This window comes from Podarcis bocagei (genome assembly GCF_964188305.1).
Source record: "Podarcis bocagei genome assembly, chromosome: 16".
In the NCBI taxonomy this organism is placed as follows: Eukaryota; Metazoa; Chordata; class Lepidosauria; order Squamata; family Lacertidae; genus Podarcis; species Podarcis bocagei.
This window is the reverse complement of record NC_138142.1, coordinates 5,504,597-5,518,110: the sequence shown is the minus strand read 5'-3', so window position 1 is coordinate 5,518,110 and position 13,514 is coordinate 5,504,597. Positions and strand designations below refer to the sequence as shown.

At 44.3% G+C, this 13,514-nt stretch overlaps 1 protein-coding gene across 3 annotated transcripts in view; it reads left to right on the top strand.

Annotated features, from left to right (window-relative positions):
- The window catches only part of KDM2B (lysine demethylase 2B), an 87,146-nt gene that overhangs the window by 25,694 nt on the left and 47,938 nt on the right, over positions 1–13,514 (top strand). For 2 of the 3 annotated variants that reach the window (XM_081174701.1, XM_081174702.1), the window contains one exon: positions 11,519–11,612. In XM_081174701.1, coding sequence (XP_081030827.1) covers positions 11,519–11,612 — 94 coding nt within the window. Of the gene's footprint in view, positions 1–10,615; positions 10,731–11,518; positions 11,613–13,514 lie in introns of those variants that run through there. The other variant, XM_081174703.1, reaches the window with a different exon arrangement.

Sequence of the window (13,514 nt, the reverse complement as noted above, 5' to 3'; positions counted from 1 at the left end):
TGTGATGCATTTAGTGGCAGGATTTGCAGTTTAAGAGACTGTGCAGGTGGGAGCTGCGGCCTTGATAGTGAAACCCAAAGGGCGGTATCAGGATGAGGGCAGGAAATGCCACCTGGATAATCCTGGCCCTTCAAGGGCATCCCTGTTCTTGATGCCAGACCTGAATGTGGCTTTTATTGTGGGAAGGTGTATTGGGGCACCTGCTAGAAACATTCCTGTAGAGACAAGCCTAATTCTTAATTTGGTTAAGTATTTCAACCTTCAAAGTTTCTTTCGGAAATCAAAAGAAATAAAGATCATCAAGCTCGAGACAAAACAAAATGACCGCCTCAGTTTTTCTCTCTTTTGTGGTTGGCTGTCTTAACTGTATTTTATTCTGAAATTGTTCTATGGGTCTTTGGACCGCAATAAAGATTTATTATTATTAAGTATTTCAACCTTCAGATGTTTTAAAGTATGGCTGTGAATTCGTCTCTGTTTTCTTGTTTTATCCTTTTGTAAATTGCTTTGAGGGTTGTTGTTTTTCGCAATCAAGCAGCGTATGAATCTTATGAAATAAATAAATACTATAAATATTCCAAATAATAATAATAATAATGTACACCTGGATTACAAAGTTTGTACATAACTTGACATCTTTTCTGGCTCGTAGCCAAAACTCCTATGGTCTAAGTGGGGAAGGAATCATTGCAGAACAGCTGGATTATAAATATAGGTCGCTTAAAAAGTTATTACCGGTACTCTGTGTTACTATTTAGGGAGCAGTTGGTTAGAACAAGGCCTTCCCACTTCCCTTTATATCTTTGCAGCTAGCAGGGCTGGGGCCTTCCAAATGTTGTTGGATTCCCGCACAGCCAGAGGTTAGGGATTTTGGGAATCAACTCCGACAAGATCTGAAGGGCTGTGGGTTCTCCACCCCTGGGCTAGAGGCTGATGTTTTTCAGTGCAAGCGGAACGTGATTTTTCCTTTCCCCCTTTTCTTCTCTTCCCTCCCTTCCCTTTCTTTCATTAAACTTGCTAGTAATTGCTATATAGTCATTTTTTAAATTTATTTACGATTTTAAATGCAAGCTGAACGTTGAGGGAGGGTCCCCCCCCCCCCGAATATCCCTGATTTTGTTACAGGTCCACTTGAACTGCTGCCTGGTGCTTTTGGGGCCTTGTCTCACCACCTCAGGCCTTAAATGGTGGCGTCAGCTGTATACGGCAGGTGTGCCCTTTGCCTGGTGGCGCCAATGTGTGCCCTTTAAGGTAGAAATGTGAGAGAAAAATGTAGGCACCGTGAGACCCTACAAACTGCACCTGTTGATTTTATTGAATGAAAATGGTTGACTGCTCCAAAGCAGTTTTGAATATGTACAGAACATGTTATGTTAAACCACATGTATATAAACCTATATGAAACAGCAGAAACCGCATTCTTTGGAAAGAGGGAAACACTGGCTTTGTTTCCCAGGCCTATGAACCCTTATTACTTGGACCAATGGAGAGTGAATTCAGGTTCCTTTCTGTGTTTTGATAAACTGGTGCACCCAAAGGACTTGGGCCGGTAGCAGCACTGACCGGGCAGATGTCTTTAATTGTGTAGACGCAGAATGTTTTGTCTATGCTACAGGAGATTAAATAATGATGATGATGATGATGATGATAATAATAATAATAATAATAATAATAATAATAATAATAATAATAATAAATAATTTATTATTTATACCCCGCCCATCTGGCTGGGTTTCCCCAGCCACTCTGGGCGGCTTCCAAAAGAATATTAAAATACTGTGATACATCAAACATTAAAAGCTTCCCTAAACAGGGCTGCCTTCAGATGTCTTCTAAAAGTCTGGTAGTTGTTGTTCTCTTTGACATCTGATGGGAGGGCGTTCCACAGGGAGGGCGCCACTACCGAGAAGGCCCTCTGCCTGGTTCCCTGTAACTTGGCTTCTCGCAGTGAGGGAACCGCCAGAAGGCCCTTGGTGCTGGACCTCAGTGTCCGGGCAGAACGATGGAGGTGGAGACGCTCCTTCAGGTATACTGGACCGAGGCTGTTTAGGGCTTTAAAGGTCAGCACCAACCTCTTCACATGTTAGCACATCCCTCCACAGAAGGTTCTCACTCAGCCATGATGCTCGTGAGCATAAGAAGGGCCTACTGGGTCAGGCTGATAGCCCATCTAGTCCTGTATCCTGTTCTCACAGTGGCCAACCAGACACCCGTGGAGCAGAACATGAGCACCAGAGAGAGTTCTCTCCCCTCTTGAAGTTGTGGAGGCAGAGCACATCATGGCTGGCAGTCGTTCATAGTCTTCTCCTCCATGAATTTGTTTCCCATACTATTTGGTACCATTGGTCCATGCTTACTCCTGACAGGTCTCTCCAGGGTCTGGTTATGGTGTTTCTGGCTGCTGAAAGTAGGCGGGTTATGAGTGCTTTGTGGTGTAAATGGGCATTGTTCTCTTGGAATATGTTTAGTAGGGCCAATTCTGGCGTGATGTCTAATACTTGCTTAGTTATTTTACATATTTCTCGTATGGCTGTTGTCCAGAATAGTTGGATTTTGGGACACTCCCACCACATGTGGAGGTATATGCCTGTGGAGGTGCATCTTTTCCAGCATTTTGGTGAGGTTCCTGGGCGTATTAGTGCTATTGTGCAATCTTTTTTTAAAGCCATCCAGGTTGGTCGTCATCACTTCCTCCTCGGGGAGCAAGTTCCATAGTTTAACTATGTGCTGCACAAAGAAGTACTTTCCTTTATCTGCCCTAAGTCTTCAAAAACTCCGCTTCACAAGTTCTAGTGTTAGGGAGAAACACTTTTCTCTATCCACTTTCTCCATGCCAGGCATAATTTTATAATCTCTTACCGTAGGCTATTCACTCCCTTAGCCTAATCTACCTCACAGGTCTCTTTGCAGAGATCTAATCTAGCAGAGAGAGAGTGAGAGACCCACATACTGTATTTACTCAAATCTAATGCTCACCTTTTTTGGCCAAATTACGTTGCGAAAATTAAGGTGTGTATGAGATTCGATGGCACATACACATTCGCCAGCAAATACTTTTTTGGTTTCAAAGTTCTGAAAATTATGATTTGGGGGCAGGGAGGTGTGAGTGTCCTTTGCATGTGTGTGTTGTGGGAGGGAGAGGGGCTGCTGAGCTGGATAAGGACACTCTTTCCCCAAAACCTGGGAGTACGGATGTTAACTGTTGTTCAGTGGGGAGTGTCCCCCCCCCCATTCCATCCACTTCCTATCTCTTTTTTCTCTCCAAACAAAGGCAAGAGGGGGGAGAGAGGATATGCTTTGAGCAAGATGGGCTTGTCCTTTGCAGCAGAGGCAGGAAGATCAGTACAGTGGTACCTCGGGTTAAGAACTTAATTCGTTCTGGAGGTCTGTTCTTAACTTGAAACTGTTCTTAACCTGAAGCACCACTTTAGCTAATGGGGCCTCCTGCTGCCGCCGTGCCGCTGGAGCACAATTTCTGTTCTCATCCTGAAGCAAAGTTCTTAACCCGAGGTACTATTTCTGGCTTAGCGGAGTCTGTAACCTGAAGCGTCAGTAACCCAAGGTACCACTGTACCAGAAACGTTATTGTCGGTTAACTCTTGCTTTGCTTTGTATTTCTGTACTTAAGCTTAGGTGGATTTTTTTTGGTAGTAATTGAATTTATTGAATGGTTGGTTTTTGCCATTTTTGAATTTACCAACATGTATGTCGTATATTTGTATTTCCAACGCTCTGTGTTTGATATTTTGAATGTTTGCTGTAAGACACTTCAGGCATAGCTAATTGTGGGAAAGCGTCATATAAGTAAACTCTGTCAATTGACTTATGCATCCCTTAAATCCTGCACTGTGGAACTGGCCACCCTAAATCATACTTATGCTGCCATGTTTTCCCTCTGAACTGCAGGATAGTTCAGAAACAAAGGCCACACTCCCCTCACCTGATGGTTGCCGAAATCCACAGTTTTGCTCATGGCAATTTGTTTCTGCCTCACAGTTCATTGTGTCAGTTAAGGCAAAATCACCATTTTTTGTTTCCCTTCACTGCAGACTAGTAACAGGGTGTGTGTGTGTGTGTGTGTGTGTCTGGCTTTTTGGATTGATAGTTTTGGATTGTCTTTTTATCATACTGTTTCCCTGAAGAGAGATTAAGGGTGATTCACCCCTGCTTTTAATTTCACAATGATCTTGTGAGCTAGGTTAGGGTGAGAGCACAGAATGGCCCGAGGCTAACCAGTGAGCTTCCACAGCTGAAAGGGGATTTGAACCCGAGTCTCAACGTCCTATTTCAACACTGCAGCCCCTACACTAGGTTGGCAGTTTAGATAACGGTAATGGGCTCCCCCTGGAATGATGGGCTAGAACTTGCCAGTGGCTAATATGGAACCCTAGTATTGGAAATGTTACCCTTCCCTCCTCGAGATTGGAGTCAGCGCAGTGCTGTGGTGTCAGTTCACTTGTTCAGCTTTCTTGCCCTGTCCTGAAGTATCAGCGTATGTTGCTCTTGGCACCTGTTCCAACATAAGTATGCCCCTCTTTCAACCCTTACCATGCCAGGTAGGTTGGACGAAGACCCTGTCTACTGTCCTTGTATGAAAACCATGTCCATGTAGGAATTAGCACAAATCTTACTGCGTAGACAGTCATTCAGGGCAAGCCTGAATGCATACGCAGCGAGAAGCTGTGTGTTACTGTTGCTGTCTGGGGTGGTGCAGCAAAAAGCAGGGGTGAGAAATCGGAAGGAATTTCCTGTAGCAATCAGGTCATGTGTGAAGTGGTCCTCCAAGATCTTCAGGGTGCTAAAAAAAATACAGTTAACTTCTCTGCAAAATAGGAATTTTTATTTTTTTTAAATAATTTTTATGAAGTTTTCCATTTAACAATCCAATCATATCACATTAATTATTCCAAATTATACCAATACATATTATATAGTCCGAATATTTTGCCAAATTTTAAATTTTGTTGGGGGTTCCCATGTTTCGAGCTCAGTGAGGGTCTAATCATCTCATATTTCTGCTGCTTTTGATGTTCACAAATCCCATCTTCCAGTCTTCTTGTTGTTATCATTTTTCTTCTTAATAACCTCTTGAGTTATTTCCACAGGCAAGTTAAACCAAACATTGTTGTATTTCTGTGTGAACTTTGTAAGGCTCTCCTTAAATCACCACACGCTGATCCAACAGTCTTGCTCGAGCCGCAGGCACCATTTTAGTCTGTTCTGATGTAATAAAGTCGCAAAATAGGAATTGAATTCAATATACTGTCTCTCAACACGGCACTCTGGGGTTAATGATTTCCCCCTCTAGATATTTTGTTGTTGGAGACACAATTCTGTAAGTGGCAATTACTGCTAAAGGTAAAGGTACCCCTGACCATTAGGTCCAGTCGTGACCGACTCTGGGGTTGCTGCGCTCATCTCGCTTTACTGGCCGAGGGAGCCAGCTTCCGGGTCATGTGGCCAGCATGACTAAGCTGCTTCTGGCGAACCAGAGCAGCGCATGGAAACGCCGTTTACCTTCCTGCCGGAGCGGTACCCATTTATCTACTTGCACTTTGACGTGCTTCCAAACTGCTACCTTGGCAGGAGCAGGGACCGAGCAACGGGAGCTCACTCCGTTGCGGGGATTCGAACCGCCGACCTTCTGATCAGCAAGCCCTAGGCTCTGTGGTTTAACCCACAGCGCCACCCATGTCCCCAATTACTGCTACAGCTCATAATATGTTGTTCTGGAGCATTCTCCTATTTGAATAACAGTGTTGCGCCCATCTGATACAGTGGACACTCAGGTCGCGAACGTGATCCATGTGGGAGGCACGTTTGCAACCCGCAGCGTTTGCAACCTGCAGTGCCGCACGTGCGGGTCACAATTCAGTGCTTCTGTGCATGCGCAAAGCGCCGAAACCTGGAAGTAACCTGTTCTGGTGCTTCTGGGTTTGGCGCGGTTCACAACCCAAAAATGCGCCTGTAACCTGAGGTATGACTGTACTGACTTTATATGTGTAGGTGAACTAGCTATGGCCGATCTTATGTATTGGGTTTAACACATTTTATGTTACAAGACACGTTTTATTTAACAGCAGACCTATTTTGTGGTACTGGTGTGACCCCCCCCCCAATTTATTGTTATTGTTTAGCTTGAAAAGTTCCAATTCAAAGGGTAGTTAATGATTAACAACAATTTGGTGTTTCAGTGCTCTTTGTCAGGGTCAGTGAAAGTAATAATTTGCTTCAGTTTTGTTTGTAAGATTAAAAAATGGCACTGATAGTAAGTGGCAGTGCTTCTGCAAAATTTCTTGACTGTCCTGTTGAATTATTTGTGTCTTTTAAATGCTCGTGGAGGGGAGACCACTGGCATTTCAAATGCGTGTGAACATGAGGATAAGCACAGAGAAACCATGTGAAGAATCCCAGACTCGAAGCAAAACATTGTGTGTGTAAGGGCCCCCATAACCGAGCCCCTCACAAGCAATTAATAAATGAACCTATCATGTCTCTCGCCTCATAAATACTCCATGCCTCATACTAGTGTCAAGAGAGCAGCTACAAACGTATGTTTAATTATGGGGAAAAACCAAAACCTCAAATCCTCTCTCTGCTGTTTTGCTATAGTTTTATGATGCTGGATTTTAGGCTTGTGTTTTTCCAACCCCCCTGACGCGCTCTCTTAGAAGGAAGGAAGGAAGGAGTTACACTTTCCTCATTGGCCTGAACAAAAGAAAAAAGGAAAAAAGAAATCCCAGGGAGACCAGGGAGCCATCTGCTAGGAATTGGGAGTGGTTTTATAGTCTGATCTCAGAGGTAGGGGTGGCCTTGTAAGGCCAGAGGCCAGAGGCTGGGCTGAAACTCCAGCCGGAGGCGAGGAACTGATCGGAGGGTAATGATTGTGTTTGTCTGTCCATTGGCTTGTTCGCTTGTGCACATGCTTTCTCTAGGAGTTTGGCTGAACATGTGTGGCTTTTACTTCTCTTGTAGCAGGCCCAGTTTTCCTTCTTCATGTCTCTGTCCCTCATGTGAGACACCCCTTTCCGCTGCATGTACCTGCCGGGGAGTTTTCTTTGTCAGTTGGTGTTGATCAATTCATCCCTCTGTGTTGGTTTTGCCCATGATGGTTCTGTGTCTTCCCCCTCGCTTTCCCCTTTTTGCTCCCTTACACATCTGTGTCCGCTATCTTTCCTATTTTTCTGCACATGTTGTTACATTTTACCTGTGAATTGGTGCATTTCTGGGAACTTGTCCGGAATTATTTGCTGATGAGGTTGATTTTGGCCACAGTGCGCCAGGAACATTTCTTCTGGAAACACCTGGGAATTGGGATGGTACCACAGAAATCTGTTCTTACACAATTCGGAAGAGGGACACATTTCACCATTTTAAAACATTGTACAGTGGTACCTCTGGATGCGAATGGGATCCATTCTGGAACCCCGTTCGCATCCTGAAGTGAATCAACCCGCGCACGTAATTCGCCACTTCGGCGCATGTGCGTGACGTCATTTTGAGCATCTGTTCGTACGTGAGTGGCGAAACCTGGAAGTAACATTCTCCATTACTTCCGGGTCGCCGCGGAGCGCAACCCGAAAACACTCAACCTGAAGCTACTTCAACCCGAGGTATGACTACATACAATAGCTGGGTGTATAACAGAAATTTCTTGTTATCCCATATGTTGCCAGTTTGTGTGGTCCAAGGCAGTTGTCTGTGCCTTTTCTTCTGCTGTGCCTATCCATTTCCTGTGGCGATTCTGTGCTCCATTTTCCACAGCATTGTGGGTTTCCGTTTCTTGTGCAGTTATGCAAATCTGTGGCATACATTCATCATGTCACAGTGAGACTTCAGTATGGTTGAAGGAAATGTACATAGCATCTCTCAGGGAGATTTTTTTAAAAAAAATGTATAAAGGCAATCTTTAGAAGAGCATCAGACAAGGAAATCTCTGCCCACACATTTATGGGGACAACACAGGAAGAAAATAACACCCACAAAGCTTAGAGATGGCCTTTTTGGTGCTATAATGGAGTGTATGCAAAGTGACACAGCAATTGTTTCTAATTTGGGTGCAATTAAAGCGGTTGACACAAATGCTGCCTGAATCCTCTCCAGTTCAGCCTCAGCTAAGTAGCAGCACAGAAAATTCCCCAGTAAACCCCACCCCACCCTGTATCTTACTGTTCACCACCTTCCAAATTTTTATTGACCTAACAAAAAAGAAATTACAAAATGCAACAGCTCAGTGGCTGAGCATCTTTCTAGTCCATGGCAAAGTCACAAACTGAACTTTCTAGGGAGAAAATGAGGCATCAGAAAATACATGGCATCAGAAAATGCAAGATGGCTGTTGAAATTTAATGAAATTATCAAGGGATGGGCAGTGGAATTTAAATCTTGCATTTTTACTGGGGCTGCAAAAGTTTTTAAAAAACAGCATTATTATTTTTTTTGCAAGAGTTTGCAGTTCAAGGAGCTGGAAGCCCCATGATTCTGCCTATCCCCCCCCCCCCCGCTCCCCATGTCTTCTTAAGTCCTTAGGACTCTGCATTATTTTAAACACGTTGCTCTCAGCCTATTGCAGGCAGTGGGAGAGCTTCACCTAGATGTGGGTTGAACTGAGGAAGTTTCCTTTTTTCCAAAATGGACTCTCAAGCAATTTCATGCGGCAGAGAAAAGCCCCTTTGAGAAGTTGAGCCTCCTTCTCTCAGAGCAAAGGCAAGTCCGTTTTGTGATGAGAAACCTGCTTGCCAAGGCTGGAGTGGGATGTCAGATTAGCCTCCGCAGCAGAAGCTGCTGTGAGTGGAGCATGTGACTGCAGCGTTATGTTGGGAGGACGCGGTAGAGGTCAACGCAAAGGCATTTCGCCAGAGACTGCATGGCGGATGAGAGCTTTTTCAGACCCCTAACCCTTTCATCAGCCGCCGATAGCGAACAGAGGAGCGTCAGATTAATAATGGAAATTTCAGGACAGAGTAGTTTATTTGCTCTCTGTTGCTGAGGGAGAATGAAGGGCTTCTGAAGGCCCTTTAAATATATTTTATTAATCCATCTGTGTGAGGGGAAATTTGCCATTCTTGAGACTGGATTTTCAGCTTTGGGATGAGGCTAGGGGAACACTCAAGAAATTCCCTTGTTGCAGAACAAGGAAATCTGGGGATCTCCTTTTGTTGGCGCTGCTTCAGTTTCAAATGTTGTGAGGATTCCATTCAGACTGAAATGGTCGAGTTGCAGTCCACACAAACAGGCTAACAAACCGAAAGGTCTGTGGGTTCATGGTATAGCACATGCTTTTCACATAGAAGACCCCAGATTCAGTTTCTGGCCATTTAAGTTAAAGACTGTCTAGTGGCAAGTGCGGTTTCAAAAGATCTCTCTGCCTGTCTGCGTTTAGAGAAGTACAGTAGTTTCTGAGTGCTCACAGTGCTTCACATTCTCAATCCTCAGAATAGCCTTGTAAGGTGGGCTTGGATTAATACTCTCATAGCATTTCTAGAGCAATCCTAATGGTGTCGATTCAGAATTAAGCTCCATGCAGCACGTTCAGTGGGACTTACTCCCTGATAAGTTTATACAGAATCGCGGCTCTGGAGGGTTTCATGGAAGATTTGAACTAGGACTTTTCTGGCGGACACACCTGGCCACAACACTAAAAAAGGTTTGGCTGTTAGAATTGTAGGCTACATTAATAAATTGTACGTGGATAGCTTATTAATTTATCATTTTCAATTTTGTCCTTAAGATGATTGAAAATAATACAGCTTTGAATTTGGGGTTGTTGCTTGTTTGTAACTTTTAAATCATTTGAAAACTAAAAGAGTCGTCCCTTGTGATTGATTTTGTTAAAAGTTAGTTTACACATTCTTTTTCTTGTAGATAGACATCAAAAGAAAGAATAGTATGGTTTTCATTTCAGCTGGGCATGTAAAATAATAAAGTGGGGATAGAGAAGGACAGTTTATCTAGAAAATGTGGAGGAATAAAGGACTCAAATTTGTAAAAGTGGTATGTGGAGGTCACAGTCCAACCTAGTTATGCCTGTTTCAGCCTGCCGATTTTGAGCTTCAGCATGTCCAGCTCTGTGTTGGATTGTCGCCTGAGAGTCTTAACAGCTTCTTTGGGATTCTGTAATATTTATTCCCCCTCTTTCCCCCCACCAAGGAGGAAAGATTTAAGTGTCTAAAATATCCCCTGGATGAAGCAGGAAAATTAATCTCCGTCTTGCCTTCAAAGTGCAGTTGAAATTCTGGAGTGGGGAAACAAATGAGGCTTGTAATTGTACAAGGAAAGCGTTTTAATTGCAAGGCAGGGGTGCAAGGAAGGTTGGTGTGTTCCCCCCTCCCTTTTCCCGAATTCTGCAAATTTACTGTCTTCATGACAGCATTGCGTGTCAACTCCCGGCACTGGATGGGGTTGCTAGGCAGCAGGTTCTTCCATATCCCAAGACTTTCTGATTTGCCAGCCTCCCTGAGGCACATGGTAAGCCTCTTTCCAGCCTACCGAGGGACTTTTGCATGCTGCTTGCATACTGTCGAGATCTTGCACCTGAAATGTGATGAAAGGGGGAGGAAAGCACTGCTTGTTGGAGGCTTGGGGGGGGGGAATGAGGGGGACTGGAGAGGGGATTTGCTTTTTGGCGCTGCATCCTCAGTCTGGTGCAGAAGGTTGGGGAAATAACTGTATGTAAAAAGGACGAGGCTGGGATACAAACCCTGAACCAGCAACCGGAACAAGGAAAAGAGGTTAGTGGGTTAAGTGGCGTGCATTTCCTGCCTTTGCGAAGGTGCCTCTTGTAAACCTAAGAATGGAGGCAGTAATTCAGCCATTAGATATGGATGGAGGCTGGAGAATCAAGTGGAGCCGTTGGGGGTGGGGGGTGGCGGACGCTCTGTGCCTCTGCAGCCGCCCTGCTGTAAAACTGCTCCCAAACTCTTACAAAGGTGACTTGGGGAACGAATGGATTTAGTACTTTGCAAATTCCATCTGTGGATCCTTTCTCACGTTCTCTCATGACCAGAATCTTAGAAGATAATAAAAAACAGGAGCAGCTGAGCACAGCTCATTTTTCTATTGATACTCTTGTCTTTGCCATCCCTTGTGAAAGCAACGCTGGTCGTAAGCATCCACCTTGGTTTAGGTTCAAGCAGAACTGTTTCAAACTTTGTTATTGAACCGCATTTGAAAAGAGCTGGAAGAGAATCTCTTCCTGCCCACCCAGAGCTAAGAATCACATTGGAACACAGAGCGAAGGGCTGTGCACATAGATAGCCAGTTTCATTGCTCCGCTTTGGGGGGGAGGGCTGTGTCGTCCCCGTCCCCCCACAGACATTCCACTAAGAAACCCAGAACTGCCTAGACGGGTTTTTCTTCCAGAATCCAGTTGTTTTAAAACCCATTCAGAGGATTAATGGAATGTATTCTTGCGAGACCCTTACCGTTTATGCAGTTACTACTAAACATTAATTTGTGGGAAATTGCTTTTGTTTCCTATGGTTGGTTGAATTTTTTAAAATGTTTATGTGCTTTGCAGGTACTGTCTGATGAGTGTGAAAGGATGCTTTACAGATTTTCACATTGATTTTGGGGGCACTTCAGTTTGGTATCATGTCTTCCGTGGAGGGAAGGTAAGTGGATGTGACACCTTTAGAGGAGGGGAAGGGGAAGGGGGGGAGAGCCCTTATTTGCAGCCCAGTAGCCTCTGATTTTATGCTCTTTATCAGATCCTTGTAATTGCTTATGCTCAGATTTTGGTCAGTAGAAAATGCTAAGATAGGAAGAACATCTTGCTGTGGTTTGTGAAACAAAAATGGAGCATTGTAATGTGCTTATTTGTTTATTTACTACACTTGTTCCCAGCTTCTTAATTTCTCCTGGGTGGCTGTGGGGACCTATAAAAAAACAGCTCATGACATTAAAATAAATGATTTTACACCAACAACTCATTATTAAAGCAAAATACCAACAAATAATAATCAACTATCACCATTTCTCAAATATCTGGTGAAAGAGAATGTGCTTGGCTTCAGAAACTGAGAAATATATATTCTGTTAACCTAGTTCCAATAGGATCTCTCTCTGTTCTCAACTCTCAGGACAGGTGATTTATTTTCACACACACGGATGTGGGTGGCGCTGCGGGTTAAACCACAGAGCCTAGGACTTGCCGATCAGAAGGTTGGCGGTTCGAATCCCCGCAACGGGGTGAGCTCCCGTTGCTCGGTCCCTGCTCCTGCCAACCTAGCAGTTCGAAAGCACATCAAAGTGCAAGTAGATAAATAGGTACCACTCCGGCGGGAAGGTAAACGGCGTTTCCATGCGCTGCTCTGGTTCGCCAGAAGCGGCTTAGTCATGCTGGCCACATGACCCGGAAGCTGCACGGCAGCTCCCTCGGCCAATAAAGCGAGATGAGCGCCGCAACCCCAGAGTCGGTCACGACTGGAGCTAATGGTCAGGGGTCCCTTTACCTTTATTAGGATTCAACTAAATGTTTATATATGCTGGTTGTTCTGCAACTAGAATTGCAGGTCCCTTTCTTGAGATCAAATCACAAGGTCTCAGAGGCCAAGTGCCACTCAATTTTTCTGCCCCATTTCTTACCACTGTTGGGGTTGTAATGACTTATGGGTTGCAGTTTAAGTGTGCTCTGGCCTTCCATCCCGCTCAGTCAAAAACTGAAGAAGTTGAGCATCTCTTCTGCAGAGCAGAAGTGCGGTTGGCTTGTTGCGCTCAACTTGATTTCAATTCTTGGGAATTGCTTGCCTAAAACTCGTACATTACTTGGGTGCAGATTTGGCATCAGGAGCTCTGCAAGGCTGGTTTAGACGTATTTAGCTATATCAGGCTCCATTGAACATACAGTATTTTTTTGTGTTCCACCATTAACTGGACAACACAAGCCCCTAGTAGATTTGGAACACACTGGGTGATCTTAAACCTCAGCCCCCCCCCCCGTCTCTTGAGACAGACGGATGCCAATAAAATAAAAAGGCCCACAAAAAGTGGTGAAGAAAGTACCCAGCTACACAATAGAACAGTGTGGGGAAAGGTTCAAGTATTCAGCATGAAACAGGCATATCTGTTGGCTAGAGCAGGCATGAAAGGTGTGAATATTGTGAAGCTGGTAGAGCCATTGGCATGCCAAGACAAAATGCCGCCCAAATCAGATGGTAAACTCCATCTAGGGCTAAATATTGGCATGAGACCAATTGGTTTATTATTATTATTTTAAAAAAGACTTCTGTACTGCTTTTCCAGTTGCTTATCTCACAAAGTGGTTTACAATCAGTAAAATACATTGGGGGAAATATCAGTGATACAGCAGTGAAACTAAAAGTTGTATTGCATTCAACAACAGCAAGACGTAGGCACACTGACTGGTCATGGCAGGACTCTGGAATCTTGATACAGCTAGCCAAGAATTACCATAAGGGAAAGCCGAAAAGAATTTCCAAGAGAGATTTCTGGAAGTCCTTCTGATCAAGGCACAGCCCTTTTGCAAGGGTCTTTTTGGGCGAAACCTTTAAGCA